Source organism: Pogona vitticeps, chromosome 2, assembly GCF_051106095.1.
Source record: "Pogona vitticeps strain Pit_001003342236 chromosome 2, PviZW2.1, whole genome shotgun sequence".
Lineage (NCBI taxonomy): Eukaryota > Metazoa > Chordata > Lepidosauria > Squamata > Agamidae > Pogona > Pogona vitticeps.
Window position 1 is genome coordinate 19,687,528 of NC_135784.1, and position 24,636 is coordinate 19,712,163.

Sequence of the window (24,636 nt, forward strand, 5' to 3'; positions counted from 1 at the left end):
TGAACAACCCTGGCTAGTGGCAGATCAGTTGCCATGGCTAGTTGCCATGGAGACAGAACCTCCATTGTTACAACTTCCAGTGATGCAAGCAATAATGCAAGCAGAGTGACATTCCTGGGCTCCATCTGGGACAATTTGAAGTATTGCTGGCAATGAGAGAAACTAAAATTGGGCTTATGAGGATTTTTGGGATGTTTGGGATTCTTGAGTCTAGAGAAAAGGTGCCAGAGGGGGACATGATTGAGACGTACCAAATAATTAAATTTATTTATTTATTTATTTATTTATTTATTTATTTATTTATTTATTTATTTATTTATTTATTTATTTATTTAACTTATATGCCGCCCACTCTACCCAAAGGTCTCTGGGCGGCTTGCAACAATTAAAATTCAATTAAAAGACAATAAATGATAAAATGATTAAAATACAATTCAAATACTCTAAAAATTGCCATCAGGACCTACAGTTGATGTTATTTCAATTAAAAGCCTTCTGGAACAGGAAGGTTTTGATCTGGCACCGAAGTGTCATCAACGTCGGTGCCAGACGAATCTCAGTCGGGAGGGCATTCCAGAGTCTGGGGGCAGCTGCCGAAAAAGCCCTTTGTCTACAAGCTGTCCCTCTTACCTCCTTGAGGGACGGCTCTTTCAAAAGGACCCCCTGGCTAGATCTTAACTACCGGGTAGGCTCATATGGAAGGGGGTGGATAAAGTGGATAGAGGGAAGCTCTTTTCCCTCTCAGGCAATACCAGAACCAGGGGACATCCACTCCAATGGAGTCTTGGGAGAGTGAGAACAGGCAAAAGAAAATATTTATTTACCCAGTGGGTTATCTGTGAAACTCCTTGCCACAGGATGCGGTGATGGCATCTGGCCTAGATGCCTTCAAAAGGGTGTTAGACAGATTCCTTGAGTAAAAGTCCATCACAAGTGTCAATCCATGATGGGGATGTACAATCTCCAGGCTTAGAAGGTACCTCAAAATATCAGATCAGGACACAGTTATATCTCATTGTCTCGTGTGCTTCCAGAGGCATCTGGTGGGGCCCCCTGTGAGATACAGGAAGCTGGACAAGATAGGCCCTTGGCCTGACCCAGCAGGACTTTTCTTATGTTCTAATGATCACTCTTGATTACGGCACTGAAATTCCCCAGGAATCTTATAGCGATATAGGGACCTTCTAGGTTAAGAACAGAATCATATGGTTTGTCATAGCTGACATTATCCACGTACAGGGGTTAATCCCAGAATAAAAATCTGACAATCATTAAAAAGAGTTTCAAAATTCATTTGGGTATTTTAAGTAAAAGTATTTTCTTTGTTAAAATAATTCCAGGCAAAGTCTAAAACTAGTATTTTTACAAGTTTTATTCCTACTTAGCTTCTAGGTTCCATATTTCTGAAAGAGCACATTCAAAATATATTGAAGATAGTCATACAGTAGTGAGAAAAAACTGTGGGTACATTACTTAAAATCAAAAAGTCTTACAGTTATGTAAAGCTGTAGGCACATAATTTAAAATACAGGAACACTTAACTTAAAACTGTAAGCACATGCTAAAGCCATGTTATAATCATGGTTCCAAATTGTATGAGCATACATTTTAAAATACAGTTTACAACCCAAAAGGGTGAGAGTACATCTCTAAAATACATCATAGCTCTTAAGAATAAAATTGTAAAAAGGAAAAAGCATTACTTATCTCTAAGCATGTTCAAGACACTCAGAGAAAAAGATTTCTAAACAGATTGCTTGGTTTTAGTCTATCAACTGCCCAGAATAGTGCATTGCAGTAATGGGGCAGTACAGTGGTGCCTCGCTTAATGAGGATAATCTGTTCCAGCGAAATCGCTGTAGAGCGAAATCCTCGTTAAGCGAAATAAAAAAGCCCATTGAAACATATTGAAAACCCTTCGATGTGTTCCAATGGGCTGAAAACTCACCGTCCAGCGAAGATCCTCCATGGGGCGGCCATTTTCAGTTCCTGTAAAGCTAGGAATCCATCCTAGAAAACAGCGGGGGGCTATTTTGTACACCTGGCAGCCGTTTTGAAACCCGACGATCAACTGTTTTTAGATCGTCGTAATGCAAAAATCAGTTCCCGAGGCAGGGAACCTATCATCGTGAAGTGGATTTTCCCATTTAAACCATTGTTTTGTGATCACTTTTGCGATCACAAAAACCTAATCGTCAAGCGATTTCCTCGTTAAGCGAGGCAATCATTAAGCGAGGCACCCCTGTATATAAATGAAACAAGTAAATAATGTCCTGCTTCTAGTTTCCTGGGATTGTGGCATGTGGACCAACTTGAGATAGCCTTAGCTATTGGGCAGAAAATAGTTTTTTTAAGTAAGTGGATTCCTCTGAGTTATGAAAAGGAAATTTTTTATTACTTTTGCCATTCCCAGCAAGCAGCACGTGATTTTGCACCCTGGATTCATTTTAAGGTGTCCAGTTTTAGTTCAAACAACATCCACTGGAGTGATACATTTTATGAGGTTGACTATAACCGGAACAACAACAAAAAAATGAACAAGCTTTCAAGATTACTACACTTTCATCAGACAGGATCTTGGAAAGCTAAAACAGAGTGGGGTGGGTAGCTTTTTCTTTTACACGTATACATAAAATAAATACAAGTCAATATGTCTCTAATGAGAAAAAACAAAAAGCATAACGGTGGGATCACCCTTTTATAGGGAAGTCCCAAGAGGAACACATGAGGCAGCCATTATCTGTGTGAGGATGCCTTTGTCACCTTCTGATGAGAGTTTGATTACTGTTAAGATCATACAAGAACTGATGTCAATGACTATCCCCTTTCTCTACCCCAGATCCTTTCCCAAGCATGCCTACAATGACCTTCCAACTAAGGCTACACTCTGTGTATCTAGCGAAGTGGGCCACAGTCCTGCAAGACTTTCTATTGTTATTCTTCTTTATGCTGCCTCTTCTATTTTTACCTTGGAAACAACCTTTGCTTTGAAAGCAGGGAAGGAAAGTTTTAGCTTCATCCCTAGGCACATTCTTTGAAAAGATGAATTCTAAAAAGCTCCAATTAATCTGGAAGCAGCCATCAAGTATTTCTGCCATTATATATTAGGATAAACATTTCCCACTGTCTTGCATTGCTTCAGACATCAAGAAATCCCACCAGGCATTCAAAATTCCTGTTTGTTTAGTTGAATAATGCAAATATTAGTGGCAGAGTATAACATTCCTAGACTCTCCTGAATTTGTCTAGGGCAATTTGAAGTCATACTAGGGATGATTACTCTGTGATATGAGATAATTACAAGAGCTGGTGTTAATAAAAGGCCTCTACGTGGTTCATGAGCATATATTTTTCTTTCAAACCAGAATTTGAGAAGGGGCAGAAATCACATGATGTAGGTGGCTGTAGGCAGCCTCCCAAAAGCCTTTTTTCTTTTTGGGCTCCCAAAATCACCCCCTAAGAAGAACAATTATTAGCAAAAATAGGTCCCTTTCCCCCTAAAACCTGGAAGTTCTGTTTTCACTTCCCAAACTGGAAGTGACCTTTCTATCTTTTCTAATTCTTTTGGGAGGGGCTCTCCTGCCTTCCTATGGGACATGGTGGTGCTGCGGGTTAAAGGTCTGTAGATCTTCAGCTGTAAGATTGAATCCACGCAACGGAATGAGTGCCCGTCGCTTGTCCCAGCTCCCGCCAACCTAGCAGTTCGAAAGCATGCAAATGCGAGCAGATAAATAGGGACCACCTCGGTGGGAAGGTAATGGCGTTCCGTGTCTAAGTTGCACTGGCCATGTGACCACGGAAGATTGTCTTCGGACAAAACGCTGGCTCTATGGCTTGGAAACGGGGATGAGCACCGCTCCCTAGAGTCGAACATGACTGGACCAAAAATTGTCAAGGGGAACCTTTACCTTTACTTTCCTGCCTTCACTTCCCTCTAGTTTTATCTGCAACCCTCCTATAGGGGGAAAGAACCTGTAAGTGGTCTCACGCCACTGTAGGGACGGCACCCCATTAGAGCCAGTGGATTCTGGCTCCACTTCCTCACAAACTAGCTGTAGCTCATTGACAAAGTGTGATGAAGGAGGAGGGGGGTCAGAAAAGAGACTCAGTGCCTCAACAATTAGCCACACCAAATGGTGCAAACCAGGAGGAAGAATTTTAAAATAACTAGGACAACCCACAGAAACAACTGGCTTTCTGCTTTTTAAGGGGAAGTGGTGATAAGAGTGAAGCCAGTTCATTCCACACACATTGCCTCTTTAAAGATTTGTCTGGGACTTTATATTATACGATAATTTAGGAAGGAGAAACACTGGATCACTTTAATATAGGCCTGAAGTGGGTTCTCATTAGACAATTCAGACATATGCCAGGAGGCCTATTTTCCAAAAACCAGTTTTTGACCCAAACACATTTCACTATTATTGTCATTACAGTTGGAAAGGAAAAGGTGGGCAGAATTAAAAAGAGTGCAGTTAATACTGAAAAAGAAAAACATCAGTAACAGTAGAGTTAAGCATACAGGTCAACATAAGCAGTTCATATGCCAGAAAAATCTCTACGTTCCCAACCTATTTTGAGTCGTGATCCCCCACCACATTTGCATAAAAAGGCATATTTAATGACATAAAGAAAACACATTAAAATTATTTTTTTTCCAGAATATAATTCTAATCTATTAATATGAATGTAATAGCACATAATAATGGGGGGGGGCTGTAAATCTACGTCTACCAGATAAAATTCAAGAAGAAGAAAAAAACCTGTAAATACACTTTGAGTTTAATTTGGAAATTGCCTTCCCTTCATGTCTTCTCCCCACAAAAAACCCTCTGAATGAAGAGCTCCTCCCTCTCAAACTCCCAAACACCTCCCCCATTTGCTTCCTTCCTTGTTCGCCACCCTCACCTTCGTCCCCTTCATGATCGGAGCCGTCTCCCCATCCAGGGTATCCTATCCCTTCACTGTGCTGCCATCGCCACTAGTAGAGGAGCAGAAGACTCAGATGGAAAGAGGCCACTGCAGTGACAGCAACAACTTTTCCATGCTGCTGCCATCTTGGGTATCCGCGTTCCTCTCCTGCATCACACACTTGCCTCATTCAGGGCGCTTTGAGCTGGGCTGACACTCGGGGTCCAAAGGGCTGACAACAGTCCTCCAAAGGTGAATGCAGAGGAGCAGAGAGAAATGAGTGAGAGCAGCTCTTTCGGAAGGGGGTAGGAGTAATGTCCATGCATAAAAGGAAAATCTGCCCCAAGGGGTAAATAAATGGCTAAGAATTCTAAATTGCCTGCAATTCCAGTTCAGATTAAATTTATCTCTCTCTGGACAAAGAGGATTAAAATAAAACAACATTGTTTACACCGTATTCAATATAACAAATATAAAATAACTACAACTAAAAATGATTGCAGTGACCACACACACACCCCAAAAACCCCCTGAGGGTCACAGCTCCCAGGTTGGGAACCTGTGATCTAGACAAAGCCGATAAGTATAAAAATGGTGTTCAGTTATAGTTGGAGCTGGGAGATCTTCAGATCGATAGGGCATGTTTCACTTCCCAGCCTTTGAGCTTCTTTACCAAAAGAAGGATGCACAGGATCCACTTGTGCTGCCCCTCCCTAATTCCCCGTCTCAAGAGTATAATTTAAGAGAACCGATTATTGCTTTGCATTCGATCCCAATATTTTTGTATACTTCTGTATATTTATATATTTTGATGTTTTATTTGTGGTTGGTCTTTTGACTGTAATGAAGTTTTATCTATCTAAGAGAAGGTGAGCATCATCCAGGATTAAAAGTTTTTTTGCCTAAAGCAAAACTAAAGTGAACCTTAGTATTCTGCTCAAAATCTGATTCTTGAAGTACCCCTGTATCAATGCAGTAGCGCTAACTGCAGCAGCCAATTGCTCCTAATTAACTTGTTCTCTCTAGTATCCATTGCTGTGTGCTGTTACATTAATTGATGCATAATATACAAGCAGCAAATGGTTAGCTACTGCTGATTCACTGATGCAAGTTATACCATGGTACTTCATGCAAGCGTACTCACAAATGGGATTCTAGCTAAGGATTCTTTATTCTGCTCTAGTTAGGCATCCTTCAGTCTCGAAAGACTATGGTAATGTGCTCTGTACAGAGGACTTGGAACAGCGTTTAGTGTGGCTGAGGCCAATTCGAGAGTGACAATCCCTTCCACACTGAAGACAAATCCAATCTGTCCCCTGTCCAGCTCCCTGATTTTGCTGCTTTTGTGACTTCTTCTTTGCCTTGGCCTGCTGGACAAGGGTCTCTTCAAATTGGGAGAGGCCGTGATGCACCGCCCGCCTCCAGGCTGAACACTCAGATATCAGGGTTTCCCATCTGTTGAGGTCCATTCCTAAAGCCTTCAGCTCCTGCTTGCAGATGTCCCTGTATCGCAGCTGTGGTCTCCCTCTGGGGCGATTTCCCTGCACTAATTCTCCATATAAGAGATCCTTTGGAATCCGACCATCAGCCATTCTCTACTCTAGGTGCTTCATTATCAGATTTCTTGCAATTCAGTGCCTGCCATTGTGATTTCAGATTTCTCCTGAAGAGCTACGTAGTAAGTTCATCCAACAAGACACTAATGCCAAAGCGTTCAAGGCAGATGGCTAATATGGTTATTCAACAATAACTGCTGTTTAGCTATCATGAATCAGAACTTGGAAAAACCTTATCCTGAGTGTTCTGTAGGTTGCATTCTGCTCCCACTGTATTTCTAATTAACTTAAAGTTGAGGATGAGATTTTTTTAAAGTTAATTAGAAATACAGTGGGAGCAGAATGCTACCTACAGAATAATTAGGATAAGGTTTTTCTAAGTCCTGATTCATGATAGCTAAACAACAGTTATTGTTGAATAATAACTAGAGTCGGACATGACTGGACTAAATGTCAAGGGGAACCTTTACCTTTACGCCCTCCCCCAGGTTTTTTGTCTATAAAAATAACATTGTACAAGGCCAATAGAATCACACTTTTCCTATTCCCCATCATGGCTCATGGTCAGAATTTGAGACTGAGGTTGGGAGACATGGTGGTGCTGCGGGCTAAATCGCAGAAACCTGTGCTGCAGGGTCAGAAGACCAAGCAGTCGTAAGATCAAATCCACGTGACGGAGTGAGCGCCCGTCACTTGACCCAGCTCCCGCCAACCTAGCGGTTCGAAAGCATGCAAATGCGAGTAGATTAATAGGGACCACATCGGTGGGAAGGTAACAGCATTCCGTGTCTAAGTCGCACTGGCCATGTGACCACGGAAGATTGTCTTCGGACAAAACGCTGGCTCTATGGGTTGGAAACGGGGATGAGCACCGCCCCCTAGAGTCGAACACGACTGGACAAAAATTGTCAAGGGGAACCTTTACCTTTACCTTGAGACTGAGGTTGGGTTTTAAGGTGCTGTTCCTGTACTTCCTGAATCTACTGAGAATTCTATTTTCTTCAAAGAACGAGGCCCACCTTCAGATAATCAGAATACATCCCTCAGGCTTCTCAGTATGACGGTTCACCGTATTTTACATTAGCTATGACAGGATACTGCCTCAATGGCAGAATGACATACATTTGTTGGGACTCCCCCCCCCCAACCTAGCAGTTCGAAAGCATGTAAAAATGCGAGTAAATAGGTACCACCACGGTGGGAAGGTAGTGGCGTTCCGTGTCTAGTTGCGTTGGCCACGTGACCACGGAAACTGTCATCGGACAAACGCTGGCTCTATGGCTTGGAAACGGGGATGAGCACCGCCCCCTAGAGTCGGATATGACTGGACAAAAATTGTCAAGGGGAACCTTTACCTTTACGCACTCCCCCAGGTTTTTTGTCTATAAAAATAACATTGTACAAGGCCAATAGAATCACACTTTTCCTATTCCCCATCATGGCTCATGGTCAGAATTTGGAAGGTGCCATGTAGCTAGGCTGGGATGACTGGAACTCTGATCCAGGATGCTGTTTAAAGGCTCTCAACCTGCCCATTGGTATTTGCTGCTGGAAGGGTGTGACTCTGCCACTCGAGCACAGATGTCCTGTCCAGCCTCTTCTCCTCAGGAAGAAGAAAAAAGTAAATAGAAGACTCAGTGCAGAACCCTTATAGTCATCATATGCTCAGAACCAGGCCTTCCTCCCAGTTCTTCCCAATGTTCTTCCCAAGATGGCCAAATGCCACATGAAGGTCTTGATGCCAAAATTAGTTGTTACAGATCTAGTGTCTTAGGCATCTGGCTGCGGAGCCAGAGGTTGGGAGTTCGATTCCCCACTGTGCCTCCTTGATAGGGGCTGGACTTGATGAGCCATAGGATCCCTTCCAGCTCTTCAGGTATAAGATTTTAATAGTAATAATAATAAAATGCCATATTGCCCTTCTCCCACCCCCATTTTGTTCAGGCCAAGAGCTGCCAGAACATTTTATCTCTTATTTTCTGACTGGAAGCCCTGCCGTCTCTCAAAGGTAAAGAAAATATTTTTCCACACTCCTGTCATTTGCATACGTCCTCTCCTATGGTAACACTCTTGTGGTTGACAATAAGTTGAATCCAAACCATCAAGAAAACATTTTCCATATTTCAGAGATCTGGAAGGTTTCTCTCCTGCGTCGCTTCTCTGATGCCACACATTCCTCACATTTGAGAGATTTCCTTCCAGCGTGGAATGTGTTATGACTTGATGAATTTTGAGAAAAATATTTCCCACACTCCTGGCATTTGGATGGTCTCTCTCCTCTATGGACTCTCCTATGAGTGGCAAGGGCTGAATTCCGGTCAAAACATTCCCCACACACTTGGCATTTGTATGGTTCTTCTTCTGTGTGGGCTCTCATGTGATTCACAAGGGATGAATTCTCAGCAAAGCATTTCCCGCATTCCTGGCATTTATACGTATGGATTTTCTTATGAATTGAGAGGCTATAATTCTGGGCAAAACATTTCCCACATTCCTGGCACTGGAATGGTTTCTCTCCTGTGTGGACTCTGTAATGCATGACAAGCTTTGAACGGTGGGAAAAACATTTCCCACACTCTGGGCATTTGTATGGATTGTCTCCTGTATGGATTCTCATATGATTTTTAAGGAGTGAATTCGTAGCAAAACATTTTCCACACTCCTGGCACTTATACGGTTCATCTCCTGTGTGGATTCTCGTATGAATAACAAGCCATGAGCTGTGGGCAAAACATTTCCCACATTCCTGGCATTGGTACGGTTTCTCTCCAGTATGGACTCTAATATGATTCACAAGCTGTGAATTCTGGGCAAAACATTTTCCACACTCCTGGCACTTGTACGGTTCCTCTCCTGTATGGACTCTCTTATGAATAACAAGCTGTGAACTATAGGCAAAACATTTCCCACATTCCTTGCATTGGTATGGTTTCTCTCCTGTGTGGACCCTCATGTGCTTCAAAAGGTCTGAGTTCTGAGCACAACATTTTCCACACTCCTGGCATTTGTAAAGGTTCTCTCCAGTGTGGATTCTCCTATGAATTTTAAGATATGAATTCTGAGCAAAACATTTCCCACACTCTTGGCATTTGTATGGTTTTTCTCCTGTATGGACTCTCTTATGCTTCATAAGTTGTGAGCTCCGAAAAAAACATTTCCCACACTCCAGGCATATGTACGGTTTTTCTCCTGTGTGGACCCTCTTATGATAAACAAGGTGTGAACTCCAAGCAAAACATTTCCCACACTCCTGGCACATGTACGGTTTCTCTCCGGTGTGGACTCTTTGATGACTTACAAGCTGTGAGTTCTGAGGAAAACATTTCCCACACTCTTGGCATTTGTACAGATTCTCGCCTGTGTGGACTCTATTATGCTTCACAAGCTGTGAGCTTCGAACAAAACATTTCCCACACTCTACACATATGTATGGTTTCTCTTCAGAGTGGACTCTCTTATGATACACAAGGTGTGAACTCCAAGCAAAACATTTCCCACACTCCTGGCACATGTACGGTTTCTCTCCTGTGTGGACTCTTTGATGACTCACAAGCTGTGCACTGCAGGCAAAACATTTCCCACACTCCTGGCATTTGTATGGTTTCTCTCCCGTGTGGATTCTCTGATGGATGAGAAGGCTGGAATTAGAAGGAAAAGATTTCCAACACTCCTGGCATTTGTATGGCTTCCCTCTTGGGTAGATTTTCTGGTGGCTCATGAAGTATAACATCTGATCTAAACATTTCCCAGACACTTCATTCATAATGTGCTTCTTTCCAGTGTGGACCCTTTCATGAAGCACCAGTGCTATCTTCATGGCAAACTGTTTTCCACACACGAGACATTCATAGGACTTATCTCGGATACAGCTTTCTTCCTCCGTGTGGGTTCTCTGGTGTCTGGCACACTCTAATTTCTGCATGAAAGTATCTTCACTTGTACTTACATTTTTATTCCTCCAGTTATCTGCAGTGAAAAAGGAGAAATGAAGATAGATTTTGTGAAGACGTTGTGAAGGATTTTGATGCATGAAAGCTCACATGGAAAGAAATATGCTAGTCTTTTAAGGGCCATAACAATTTGTCCTTTTCACTTTTTTTCCACTTTAGTTTTGCCAAACTACAGAATAGTGACTCTCTGAAAGATGCATTCAAGTCAAGCAGCCTTACTAATTTCTATGCGTCTCTCCCCTCTGAGACATAATCTCAGGAACCATGCACTCAAAATGGCAACCATCTTTGGCAGCACCTATGTCTGTGAACAGACTTTTTCTTGAATGAAACATCTGAAATCTCCAACGAGATCCAGCCTAACTGATGCACACTTGCATCACTTGGTACAAATAGCAGTGACAAATGTGGAACCGGACATTGACCATCTCATTAGCCAAAAGCAGGCCCATACTTCCCATTGAAATACTAACAAACTTATGTTGATTAAAATTGTTCTTCATTTTAAATATTGCATTTTTTTCCTGTTTTCTTTTACACTACAAATAAGATATGTGCAGTGTGCAATGGAATTTGTTTGGATCAAGTAAAATAATGGACCTAGAATATACAAATATAGACAAATATTTAGCTAAAATAGATTTTTATTAATAATAACTGAAAAATACATTCCAATTCCCTCTTACAAATTTTGAAAATTATCCTCTTGTATATTTTTTTCACTTAAAAACTCATTCAAATAATTAATTCACCCCTATTAAGTAAAAAAAAAGGATCTGGGTCCTTTTTTTTTTTAACTTGATCCAATCATTAATTTTTTTTCCAAACTATAGTACGCCCCCCCTCAACAGTCTGAGGGACAATGAAGTGGCCCCCTGTTTAAAAAGTTTGAGGACCACTGGTCTACATGAATCAAAAGCTAATTGTGAGTGAATACTATGATGTCATAGCAGAAAAGGGCAACGCCTTAGTAAAATGAACCCTCAAAGAAACTTGGTAAAGAGAAATGTTTATTTTAACTCATTGCTTCCCTCTCTGTTTCAATTTTTTTACAATGCACAAGTTTGTGAAAGACTTTCGTTGGTCACCATCCCAACACCTTTTGTTAGTTGGCCTATCCAGAACTGGACACAGCATTCCAGTGAAACTCCAACTGTGGCAGAACACAGTAAGACTTTCCTATGATCCATGCAGGATATTTCTATGGAAGCAGCTTAAATTTGTACTAGTCTTTTTCACCCTAACATCACATGGCTGAGTCCGCATTGGCAGAATAAAGGCCTTGAGATCCAGATTTGAAATGTTCAGGATAAGGGCTTAACAAGTATCATTAACCATCAGGATCTCCAAAACCTAATCTATTTCCATGTGCCCCAGATAGAGAACTTTTCACTGTTAAGTTACTATGATGTCAATAATTAAAAGTGAAACCACAGGAATGTCAATGATCAGTCAAGCAAGGGCATGTGATTCTAACATGCTATGTAATTAATGAAGAAGTCCAGAAAACTTTAAAAGCTGCACTCTTGTGCAGCCTTTGGTCAGGTCTCCATAAGGATGTAGCTGTGTTATAGTTGTTAGAATACATTTGACAAGAGATGAAATAGGCCAAGAAGGAGGAGCTGGCATACCCTTATTGGGCAGTAGAAAAGGAGAACTTAGAGGCACCCGTAGGTGGTGGTGGGAGGGAATGGTAGAAGTAGTCAAGGAAAGATAGACGGTCAGGAGATGAAGAAGGTAGAAACTACCATGAGTCTGAGAGAGGATGAAGAAGAACAGGACAAGATACAAAAGAACCCATAGAAGGGACTCTTGTGGAAGATCCAGATAGCTAACTCTGGCACAAAACCAGACGGGCACAGGAGCAAAAGGTGGAACACCCGGTGCAAGGTGTGCAGCAAAGGATTTAAGTGGCAAAAGAGACTCTCAACCTTGTTTTTGCTTTTACTCCAACTCTCAGATTAATAAATAGTTCTCATTTGTTTGCCTCTGTAGCACCTTTCAAGGAGTCTCATCCATGGAAAGCAGCTGCACCTATGGAGTGTCATGGGGGAACTACCAAGAGTCACATCAATGAATGGCAAAGCATTATAAATATAAAAATATACCTAAATTAGCTGTTATAGTAAACCAGAAGGTGGCCAAAATCCTTTTTGAAACATGGGGTTAAAATAATTGCAAACAAGAAATATAGAAGTACAGAACATTGCTAAAAGCCTCTGTCCTTGGCAGTCAGTTTACTAAATCATCACCTCATCATCAGGTCACTTACTAACTATTGCCCGTACAATGAATCTGTTCGGACCAAAACCCCATTACAGGTACACTTCCCCAGAATCTTGTAGAGCAATCTGGAAACTTCAGGTGATGAACAATTTATTCCCACTATAATTGCACATTGGCAAAATTGGCTACAATGATGGGAGCACATCGGGAGGACCACAGGTTATCCAGTATGGCATTGCAGATCCCACAGTGGCTAGCACTCCAACACAGAAGCATTATGCCTGATGTCATTATTACAAGTCATTTTTGCACTGGTACCAAGAGAGATTAGCATCAGATGGGGAAAGAGTGGGCCTTACCAAGAGAAGATACCGTTTGCCAGTTCTCCTTCATGACTTCCTTGTGCATGTTCCTCTGGTTGGGATCCAGCAGTGTCCACTCCTCCCAAGTAAATAACACGGCCACCTCCTCAAAGGCCACTGGATCCTAAATGAAATAAAATGCAGGGCTTCCTTATAGGCTGCTTAAAGATAACATTCTCAATCTAAAACAACAAAGCACACAGAGGAAGAGCTATAATGAAATAGAGAAACACTTTTGCTTGGATCCTGCACCATGCTTCTTACATCTCTAGCTGATCCACAAGGAAACAGGCAGAGAGAGGTATTACGAACAAGAGAATGGGAGGAAAATAATTTCTGCTGCCCCATATTCAGTTTTAACAAAACAAAAAAAGTCTTCTTCATTTTCAACAGCTAGTTCTAATAATATATAATAATGCAGTCTTTGAACTGAAAAGCTGGGGAAACAGACTTCCAGCCAGGAGAGGATTAGAATCTGTACATCGGCTCAGTGGAAAAGGTAAAAGGTGTAAGAAAAGAAAAGAAAAGAAAACACAGAAGCATTTGAGGACTTTTAAAAAATCTTTTAAAAATATTATATGCTAGTAATAATCCATCTTTGCATAAAGTTAAAGAAAAGATGAATCCCAAGACGGAATTAAGATTGCCAGAAGAAATATCAACAACCTCAGATATGCAGATGATACCACTCTGATGGCAGAAAGTGAGGAGGAATTAAAGAACCTCTTAATGAGGGTGAAAGGGGAGAGCGCAAAAAATAGTCTCAAGCTCAACATAAAAAAAACCAAGATCATGGCCACTGGTCCCATCACCTCCTGGCAAATAGAAAGGGAAGATGTGGAGGCAGTGAAAGGTTTTCTTGGGCTTGGGCTCCATGATAACTGCAGATGGTGACAGCAGCCACAAAATTAAAAGACGCCTGCTTCTTGGGAGCAAAACGATAACAAACCCTCACAAACCTAGACAGCATCTTAAAAAGCAGAGACATCACCTTGCTGACGAAGGTCCACATAGTCAAAGCTATGGTTTTCCCAGTAGCGATGTATGGAAGTGAGAGCTGGACCATAAAGAAGGCTGACTGCCAAAGAATTGATGCTTTTGAAATGTGGTACCAGAGGAGACTCTTGAGAGTCCCTTGGACTGCAAGGAGAACAAACCTATCCATTTTGCAGGAAATCAACCCTGTGTGCTCACTGGAAGGACAGATCCTGAAGGTGAGGCTCCAATACTTTGGCCATCTCATGAGAAGACTCCTGGAAAAGCCCCTGATGTTGGGAAAGTGTGAAAGCGAGAGGAGAAGGGGGCAACAGAGGCCTAGAGAAGTGGGCCAAGGGGGTGTGATCAGCACCAACTCTAGCGTTAAAGTCTCCGAGAATGAACAGTGTCTCTCTTTCAGGGACTTTTTTGATAGTAACTGCCAGATCATCATAGAATTTGTCTTTCACTTCTGTACTGGATGACAGTGTTGGTGCATATGCACTTATGAGGGTGACTGGTCCTGCTGATGACTGAAGCTGCAGAGAAGCTGCAGAGATAGGATTCTTTCACCCCCCCCTCACAGTAGGTGGAACAATGGATCTCAGAAGAGTATTTCTGACTGCAAAGCCGACATCATATTCCCTGGTCTCATGCGATGGATTTCCCTGCCAGAAGAATGAGAAGTTTATTTCTTTGACAGATCCTGAATCTGGCAATCTCATCTCTTGCAGAGCAACAATGTCCATCTGCAGTCTACTCAGTTCCATGTCAATGACAGCTGTCTTGCGCACATCGTCTATTTCCTGCAGGTTGTCAGGAAAGCCACAGTCAGAAAAGCCAGGGATCATTGTCCATACATTCCAGGTGCCCAGCTTTAGGGCAGAAGTTTTCTTACGATTGCTGCATGGTGCATGGTTATCGATCTGCTTGTTGGGTTTCACCCTAAACCCCACGCACCCAGTGAAGTTAACAGACTGTGGTGAGGTAGCACTTTACTGGCTGGGGGCTGCCCAGCTTAAGGCGGGGGTATCTACCTAGCAATGACCTCTCCCACCGTCAGAAGTAGCCCCTGGCGTCATGCTCTGCGCCAATCGAGCAGTTTAGAAATGCTATTCTCTGCATGGAGAGCACCAAGCTGTACCAACCTGCCAAATAAGTACTGTAATTGCAGAAGTTTTCATCAAAAAGGCTTCAGGACTAAAGTGGTTGAATACACAGGGATTCAAATCTGCAAAATGTCTTTTACACCCCTTCTCTGTACCTGATCTGGTTCTGTTCCATCACAAGGAAGAAATGATGAAGTACCTGGTGCTGGCATCCTTCCATACCCTGTGGGAGAGACCAAAAAAGGGTGAGAAGTCAGTTGCATGAACTTGTCTCAAATTAAGATTGCAATCCTAGAAATACGAAGTTGGTCAGTTAAATTGCCTCAAAATTATATAGATCTGAAAACAGAATTGCTTTTATTACGTATGTTATTAGAGGATTTTGAGAACATTTGTGACAATTGGCTCTTTCACTCCTGCCACTCAAGCTTAAAAGGTTATTTGCATGAGCCTATGAGAGGGCTGGAGAGGCAGAATCAGCAGCTACATAAGGCTTGGCGGGAGAAGGAGGAGTCAGATAAGGCTGGTTAGTCAGAGAGAGGGGGAAGAGATACTGAGAGAGACAGAGCTGGTTAGGAAAATACTGTAGGTAGTGAAGGTGGTAATGATATAGCAAGAGAAAAGATGTATGTACTGAGAGAACTGTTGATGAACTGATGATGTATAATGTGTATCTGAGAAACTTCTGTTATTCTTCAGTCTGCTTCACTTCAATAAATAAGTTCTGTTTTTTCCGTTCACAAGACAAGTGTTCTGACATACGTCAATTAAATTCTGGACTGAAGTAATCCACTGGTGGCAGTGAGAAGAAAACGCAACGTGAGCCTTTGTGAGGGAAAAACAAGCAGGGGCCATGAGGGTAAACGTCACAACATTGTAAACCATGAAAGCAATATTATGATAGTAGCCAATATGGTACACTAAAATACACATATGATTGGTTCAAATGCTTAAAAAATGTATAGATTCTGAAGGGACAATTAAGAAGACACCAAGACACAAAAACAAATAATTATAAGCAACCCATACAACACAATGTTTAACAAGCACAAATTGAATGTAGATATATTGAAAAATTAATAAAATATTATTAAAAAAAGAAAATAATACAGCCAACATGATAAAGTACGAAATGCTGGTAAGGCCGCATCTGGAGTATTGTGTACACCTCAAAAAAAAAGACATAGTGGAATTGGAAAAGGTGCAGAAGAGAGTGACTAAAATGATGACTGGGCTGGGGCACCTCCCTTATGAGGAAAGGCTACAGTGTTTGGAGGTCCTGAGTCTAGAAAAAAGGCGCCGGGTATGGGGAACATGATTGAGACATATAAAATTATTCAGGGGATGGATAAAGTGTTTCACTGGTACAGTGGGGTCTCTACTTAAGAACGTCCCTACTTAAGAACAATTCCACTTGAGAACAGCTCCATTTGCTAAATTTTGCTTCTACTTGAGAACAAAAATCCAGATAAGAACAGGAAAAAAAAACTTTCCTGCTCTTTTTTTAACCTTAGGTCATCTTAGGTTAAAAAAAATTCTCCCCCTAGTGGTAGAGTACGTATTAACCAGCTTTGCATTAGTTCCTATGGGAACTAATGCTTCAATGTACGAACGCACCTCTACAAAAAAAAACCAGCCAGAACAGATTAATTGGTTTTCAGTCCATTGCTTCAAAATTAGCTTCGTCAGAAGTGCTTTTAACACTGTTCCCTGACCTAAGGGGAAAAAAGAAAAAAAATCCCCCTCTAGTGGTAGAAGGTGGAATAGCAGCTTCCCATTAGTTTCTATGGACGGAAAAGAGCAGATACAGATTAAATGGCTTTCAATGCATTCCTATGGGAAATGCAGATTCTACATAAGAACTTTTCCACTTGAGAACCACCTTCCAATACGGATTAAGTTCTTAAGTAGAGACCCCACTGTAATGAAAATGGTTCACACCAGCTGGGGAAAGAGGGAGGTCTTACACAGAGAGGATATCATATGCCAGTTCTCCTCCATGACTTTTTGGTGCAGCGCCTTCTGGTCAGGATCCAGCAGTGCCCACTCCTCTTGGGTGAAGACCACAGCCACCTCCTCAAAGGCCACTGGACCCTAAATGAAAAAGACAGCAGGGGTTTCTGATAAAGAGAACCTCCTAAAGCCAAAACAAGAAATAAAAAGAAGGGCTGGATCTTACATTGCAGCTTTTAACCTTCTTCAATGCCTTTCGCAGCCTTTCTATAAGAGGACAAGTTTATGAATGGCTACTAGTCCCCTTGGCCATGTGCTCTCTGTTGGTATGATTTTTAAAATAGTATATAAAATGTAACTGAAAGAGTTTGTGTTGTGGTTTTGAGAGTTATGATTAAAAGAAGAAGAAAACAGGAGGCAGAAAGATCTAGTAAAAATGAGACAATAGGGACAGGAATGTAATTCCTGCAGTCCCCATATTCATTCAAGAAAAAAACCTCAAACAACTCACAGAACATGGACTATTTTTCAAAAGTGATGAGAAACAATATTTTCCCCGTTTGCATCAGCCGCATATAATAGGTAGTGCTATTCCCCGCATGGAGAGGACCCTGTCATACCAGCCAGGTACGTAAGCACTGCATTAAAAAGAAACAACCAGCTTCATTCAGGGAATACACTGGGATTCAAATATACAAGGTAAGGTAAAGGTAAAGGTTCCCCTTGACAATTTCTGTCCAGTCGTGTTCGACTCTAGGGGCGGTGCTCATCTCCGTTTCCAAGCCATAGAGCCAGTGTTTTTGTCCGAAGACAATCTTCCGTGGTCACATGGCCAGTGCGACTTAGACACGGAACACTGTTACCTTCCCACCGAGGTGGTACCTATTTATCTACTCGCATTTGCATGCTTTCGAACCGCTAGGCATCTTTTAATTGCCTTCTCCCTACCTGATCTGGTTCTGCTCCATCACAAGGAAGTGATGCTGAAGTACTTGGTGCTGGCATCCTTATTCCCCCTACGGAGAGACCAAAGGGGTGGGAAGTCAGTCATAAGAGCTTGTGTTAAATTAAGACTATAATCCTAGAAACAGTAGCTAAAAATTAAATCCTCTGAGTTTGAGAGAATTCACATGCCAGACCACCCATGGAGAAACACCCAGCACACACTGAACCCTATTTCTATTTTTACCAAGCAAGGTGAAACAGAGGGTTCCTAGGCAAGTCCCTTGATAGACTGAAGGCTGAAAAGCTGCTATTATCTGAGAACCATAATCAAGTACTTCTTCTATATTGTGTTACAGAAAACGTTTCCCTCTGGGCTTATTGCTTTAGAGATCAAGAAATTACACCAGATTTTAAGAATTTGTAATTACCCAGTTTACAAATGCAGGTAGTATGGCATTTCCAGGCTGCCCTAAAGATCTTTTCAAGAGGAGGTGGAGCTGATCAATGGCCCTTGCAGGGCAGATGAGCATATATTTCCCTTTGAAACCACAATTTTTAAAAAGGGGCAGTCATCATGTGAAAGGTAGGCTGCATGTGGCAACCCGAAACTATTGTTTGGCTCTCAAAATTATCCTGTAAGAAGAGGGGAAAAACCTGCCTGGTTTTACACTCTGCAAAAGTCAAACTGCAACTCTAGCAGACATGATTCTCCTCAGAAGCAACGTGCATGATCCTGCAGTGATATTCTCTCCTTGGAAGTAAGTGAAATTATTTTAGAAGCAAGCAGGTCAGACTGGCCCCCTCCCTTTCCAATATGCCTTGCACGTCCCCTAAATCAGTGGTCCCCAACCTTGGGCCTCCAGATGTTCTTGAACTTCAACTCCCAGAAATCCTGGCCAGCAGAAGTGGTGGTGAAGGTTTCTGGGAGTTGTAGTCTAAGAACATCTGGAGGCCCAAGGTTGGGGACCACTGCCCTAAATGATCTCCCCCATTGCATAACCCACTGCCGGATCATGATCAGGCTTGCTTATTCTATGGTTGTACCTCTGAAGTCCTGGTCCAGAATCAGCTCAGGTAGCTGAGAATACAAAATGGTTAGAAGAGCGTAAGAAGAATACCATAAAAATTAAGTTCTATCCCCCATATCTGCCTTCCCTTCATAAAAACCTTTTAACCCTGAATGCCCCTTTTTTGGGAAAGAGATGGCCTATAAACAAAACAAACAAATCAGGCTTTGTCGCAAACAGAAACACAGTCTCCTCTCTGCCTTAGGAACCCTGTCCTGAAATGCACTGAAAACTTCAGACTTAGTAAAAGTTACTTTTTTGGATTGCAACGCCTGATGGGTTGTCTGAGACAATGCTTCTATGCTTTCACAGAAAGAAAGAGAGAAAGATAGAGAGAGAGAGAGAGAGAGAGAGAGAGAGAAAGAAAGAAAGAAAGAAAGAAAGAAAGAAAGAAAGAAAGAAAGAAAGAAAGAAAGAAAGAAAGAAAGAAAGAAAGAAAGAAAGAAAGAAAATGTTGTTTAATGGCAGGGTTAGCTGAATAGCTCAGTGGTTTGGGGCTCTCAAGGTGGAGCCTGAGGTTGGAAAATCAGTTCCCCACAGTTCCTCCCAGGGGAAGAGACAGTCCGGGTAGCCTTGGGGGAAGCTACAAGGTCTCCAAAATAACACACACACACACCCCGGTTAAAAGGGAATGGGAAACCATGTCTATGTATTCTCTACCTGGAAAACCCTGGAAAGGTTCATCATAGGTCAGAACCCACCTGATGGTGAGAAAATCCCTCTCACTGCACCTCTGAAATATAACCATATACGTTTAGAATTGAGTCCTTCCTTGAAAGGACAGAACTGACTTGGCAGCACGTTGTTGTTGTTGTTGTTGTTGTTATTACTATTACTATTGCTATGTGACTGAGGAGGATGGAGGGGAAAATCCAAACAAGGGTGATCAGGAAGTGGCGGGGTTTGAAACCTACATCTCTGCTGTTTGCACCTGCCTTTTTCAACTCGCCTTTAAGAAATAGACTTGGCACAGAGATATCTGCCAAGACCTTTTTTTTTTTTTTTTTGGAGGGGGGGGCAGGGACTCCCCTAATATACCGGTGCACAGCCTGATGAAAACTGGCTTCGGTCAAAAGGTAGGTGTATTTGGGTGTTTCTTTTTTCCTTTTTAATGATCCGATACAGGTCTCCCCTGCCCTTGGCCTGAATCTCTAAGACAAACGAAAAGGTGGGTTGCCCCACTTTGAGCCTCAAGTCGGAGAAGGAAAGCAAATCGGGGGGGGGGGGGAGCGCGAAGGAGGCCCGCTTGCTCTTTTTCACCCCCCCTCACTCCTGGATGTTGGATTTTTTGGGGGGGCTTCCTTCCCCCCCCAAGTAGGGACTTAAAAGAGCAACCCTGGATTCTTCTGGCCTTGGGGGCCTTGCATTTAAGGTAGTGCTCGGGTGGTGGTGGGGTGGGGGTCTCCCTTCCCCCAAGGGTGGGGTCTTGGCCCTGAACATTCCCCCTCCCCAAGCGGGAGACGCAGACACAGGCCTGCCTTGCAAGTCGATTGTGCAAAGCCAAGCCCTGAGGGGGGGAAAGGGCGCTTTGCAATCCCCATAGCACGGAGAAGCCCTCGTGGTCCCTGGGGTGTGTGGGGGGTTTTAAACCCTCCCCAGATCTCTGCCCCCCCCCTCCACTGCCAGCCCGCCCGAGCGCCCACCTCTTTCTTCTTCCTGATGCGGGAAAACTGACATGGAGGCCACTCGCTGAGTCACGGAAGACCGGGAGGGGGGTGGTAAAGGGGAAAAGGCAGGCCGCACTGTTTCCACTTCAGGTTCCCCTACGAAGATACCGAAGGGGAGTCGCTCCTCTTCCCTTTCCCTAGCTCTACGTTCTCCCTCCTCCTCCTCTCCAAAAGGGCCGCCTGTCCGTGAGGAGCCGGAAGTGTCGGCGGATTTCCCTTTGGGCAGATTTTGGAAAAAGCTTTTTTGGGGGGTGGGGTTGTTATTAATGCGCTCTCAGGTTGCCTCCGACTTTTTTTGGCCACCCCAAATCTCCGGTCCTCAACAGCCCTTGCTGCCTGCCACATTTCCTATCATTGTTGTCTTGCCTTCTTACGATATGCCCAAAGTACAGTAGTACAGTATAGCCTCAGTTTCAACATTTGTCGCCTCCAGACATAGTCCCAGCTTGACTGGATCTAGGATCCATTTGATCCTGAATTCTCCACTTCGTGACTTTGCTAGATCTTCCTGCAGTAACTTCTGATATTGTCTTTTTTTCTTGTTTTTTTTGGTACAGGGAGTTTTGGTGTACCTTTGTGTGTGTGTGTGTGTGAGAGAGAGAGAAAGATACCTTTTTGTTTGTACAATGTAGGTAGGTTATTAGAAAGCTGTCACCTGCGTTTGCAAGATTTCTTTGAAAAAGTGACCCATAGAATTGCAGACAGTGCATTGTTTCTTCCCTTTTTGCCCCTTCCTCTCCTGATGTGGGTTAGTTTATTACCTGCAATTTAAATTATTCCGGTTTTAGCATAGGCATCTTTCAGCCTCAAGAGACTAGGGTAATGTGCTATGAAAGGAGGACTTGGAAGAGCGTATAGCGTGGCTGAGAAGTCCAATTCAAGAGTGACAATCTCTTCCACGCTGAAGGCAAATACAATCTGTCTCCTGTCCAGCTCCCTGATTTTGCTGGTTTCAGGACTGCCTCTTTGCCTCAGCCTGCTGGACAAAGGTGTCTTCAAATTGGGAGAGGCCATGATGCAACCGCCTGGCTCCGGGCTGAATGCTCAGAGGTCCAGGTTTCCCATCTGTTGAGATCCATTCCTAAGGCCTTCAGATCCCGCTTGCATATATATCACAGCTGTGGTCTCTGGTTTAGGGATTTGTTTAAACAGTATTCAGTGCAGTTCCAGCTGTCTGGGAGCAGCAACAGACAAGTACCTACCCAGTGTATCCACCAAATGCACCTGTTAAGTGGGACTGAGAGAAAGGTGTTGTCCCCACCCTGCCCCCGCTGATCCTAACACTCAAGCAGGCTGATAAAGGGAGATAGCTTGGACCGAAGCTGTTTATGGCTTTATAGATTAGAACCAACACCTTAAATTCTGCCTGGAAACAGATTGGCAGCCAGTGGCGCTGCTGTCACAGAGTTTATGGGATCCCTGTGACCAGCCCCAGTTAGCAATCTGGCTGCTGCATTTTAGACCCACTGAGGTTTTCTGATACTTTCAATTTTTAGCTCTAAGTAAAGGGCACTACAGTAATCCAGCTGGACTACGACTAAGGCATGTGCCACCTTGGCCAGATCAGACCTCTCCAGGAACACATACTCAAGAGATGAAACCAGGAGCACTCCCTCAAACTTCACACTGAATTTTCAGGGAAAGTGTAACCCATCCAATATTGGCTACATATCCGTTTCCCCTTTCAAATGACCAGGAGGCGCCTGTGTTTTGTCTGGATTCAGTTTCAGTTTATTTGTCCTCCTCCAGTCCGTTACTAACATCAGCCACTGATCTACAACTGGAAAAGCTTTGTCAGATTTAGATGGCAAGGAGAAATAGAGTTGGGGGTCATCTCCATACAGGTGACACAAAACCCTCCAAACTCTGGTCAATATCTCCCAGAAGTTTCCTATAGACTTTAAATAATCTAGGAGACGAAGCAAAACCCTGGGGCACCTCACACACAAGACAGTGCCCATCGGGTCGAACAGGAGTCCCCCAGCACCATTTTCTGAGTTCTCTTTTCCAGGAAGGATCAGAGCCATCATAAAAAGTCCTGTCCCAGAGAGGCGTACCAGAATGATACCATGGCCATTGGTATCGAAAGATGCTAAGAGGTCCAGCAGAACAAGGCCATAGGCACCCATGAATGAGTGACCTCCAAAATGTCCTGTCTTCAAGTGCCCTGCTCAGCTCTTGTCCCCTCAAGCCTATTGGATCCTGCGCCTCATGGCACAGTGGTTAAACCGCTGTAACTGCAGCCAAAACTGTGCTCACGACCTGGGGTTCAAATCCCAGGTAGCCGGCTCAAGGTTGACTCAGCCTTCTATCTTTCCGAGGTCGGTAAAATGAGGATGTTTTCTAATTCCTTCATTGCTACCTTCCTCACCTCAGTTTTCTTCTTATTGCTTGGCTGTAGTCTTCCTTTTAATTTCCACGAAATTAAAAGACGCCTGCTTCTTGGGAGGAAAGCGATGACAAATCTTGACAGCATCTTAAAAAGCAGAGACATCACCTTGCCGACAAAAGTCCGAATAGTCAAAGCTGTGGTTTTTCCTGTCGTGATGTACGGAAGTGAGAGCTGGACCATAAAGAAAGCTGACCACCAAAGAATTGATGCTTTTGAATTGTAGTGCTGGAGTCCCCTGGACTGCAAGGAGAACAAACCTATCAATTCTAAAGGAAATCAACCCTGAGTGCTCACTGGAAGGACAGATCCTGAAGCTGAGGCTCCAGTACTTCGGCCATCTCATGAGAAAAAAAGACTCCTTGGAAAAAACCTTGATGTTAGGAAAGTGTGATGGCAAGAGGAGAAGGGGACGACAGAGGCTGAGATGGCTGGTCAGTGTCTGCGAAGCAACCAACATGAATTTGACACAACTCCGGGAGGCAGTAGAAGATAGGAGGGCCTGGCGTGCTCTGGTCCATGGGGTCACGAAGAGTCGGACACGACTAAACGACTAAACGACGAAACAAACGAAGTCTTCCTTTGGATGGATGACTGAACCAAGGCATACAAAATAGCTAGTTCAATTTCTTCACTGTCAGCAATAAAGTTGGCTAATTGTTCTGTAGTCATGATTTTTATCTTTCCTACCTTTAGCAAAGGTACCATAAAACAAAACGCAGGCTTCTTCCAAAGGACTATCATCTAGACAGGAATTTCAAAAGAAATTCCTGGGAAAGAAAGTTCAAAGAAAGACCAACAGAAGTGGCTCACTCATTTTTTAGCCCTTTATGGGTTTCCTATATAGCTATATATGTACTATATTTGGTTCTGCACAGTCTTTACATGCATTGCATTTGTGTATATGGCTGTTTCTGTTGGCCATTATGAATAAACGCTTTCCTAAAACCTACATACGCCTCATTACAAATACTTAAGTGAAACATTCTCCATGATGGCATGTTATTAAAGCGGGAGGATTGTGTGACGGGAGAGATGAAGAGATCATTCATCCTTTACTCCACAGAAGCCTCATGGTGCAGCTTTGTTTCTTTCCCTCTCTCGTGAAATGGGAGATCCCCGAAAGCTGATTTCCTGGGACAAAATTCATCTTTTTGGTGAATTCGAAGGCAACGTTAAGTGCAAAGGTAGGAATTAACAGCGGGAGTCAACTCCCCTGTCCAGCCCCCTACCCAATAAGGAAATGGCACTTGTCCCTGTTGGGACTCTGAGGACTCCTCTTCTGCAGCATCCCCATCTGGTATTGTTAAAATCCCCCATGAAAATTTGATATTTTCCACCATGTTCTTTTCACCCTGCTCATGGCAGCCTACATAGCTCACCTTGCCTCCTCTTTTAATTCACAACAGCCCTGTCAGGTGGATTAGGCTGAGACAGGGTGACATGCTCAAGGACTGTGAGTGAGTTTCCTGGCCACGTGAGAATGAGAAATCAGGTTTTCTTAGTCCTAGTCCAGCACTTTTGAC

The 24,636-nt window shown here is 43.1% G+C and overlaps 2 protein-coding genes across 3 annotated transcripts in view; both read right to left on the minus strand.

The window, feature by feature from the left end:
- LOC110070281 (uncharacterized) overlaps positions 1 to 24,636 on the minus strand; it is a 52,094-nt gene that overhangs the window by 11,696 nt on the left and 15,762 nt on the right. The gene's annotated exons all lie outside the window — the stretch shown is intronic.
- LOC110070023 (uncharacterized) lies at positions 1,355 to 23,639 on the minus strand. The gene is made up of 7 exons (XM_072988307.2): positions 20,698 to 23,639; positions 19,032 to 19,065; positions 17,991 to 18,058; positions 17,057 to 17,183; positions 15,245 to 15,312; positions 13,003 to 13,129; positions 1,355 to 10,433 (listed from the first exon to the last, which is right to left on the minus strand). Exons 3-7 carry the CDS (start codon positions 18,045 to 18,047, stop codon positions 8,569 to 8,571), a joined length of 2,244 nt encoding a protein of 747 aa, XP_072844408.2. The 5' UTR covers positions 18,048 to 18,058; positions 19,032 to 19,065; positions 20,698 to 23,639; the 3' UTR covers positions 1,355 to 8,568.

Coding starts and splice junctions, on each gene's coding strand:
- LOC110070023 (XM_072988307.2), bottom strand. CDS start 18,047: ATGCCAGCACCAAGTACTTCAGCATCACTTCCTTGTGATGGAGCAGAA. Junction 17,184..17,990: donor ATGGAGCAGAACCAGATCAG/GTAGGGAGAAGG, acceptor TTTTTCATTTAG/GGTCCAGTGGCCTTTGAGGA. Junction 13,130..15,244: donor ATGGAACAGAACCAGATCAG/GTACAGAGAAGG, acceptor TATTTCATTTAG/GATCCAGTGGCCTTTGAGGA.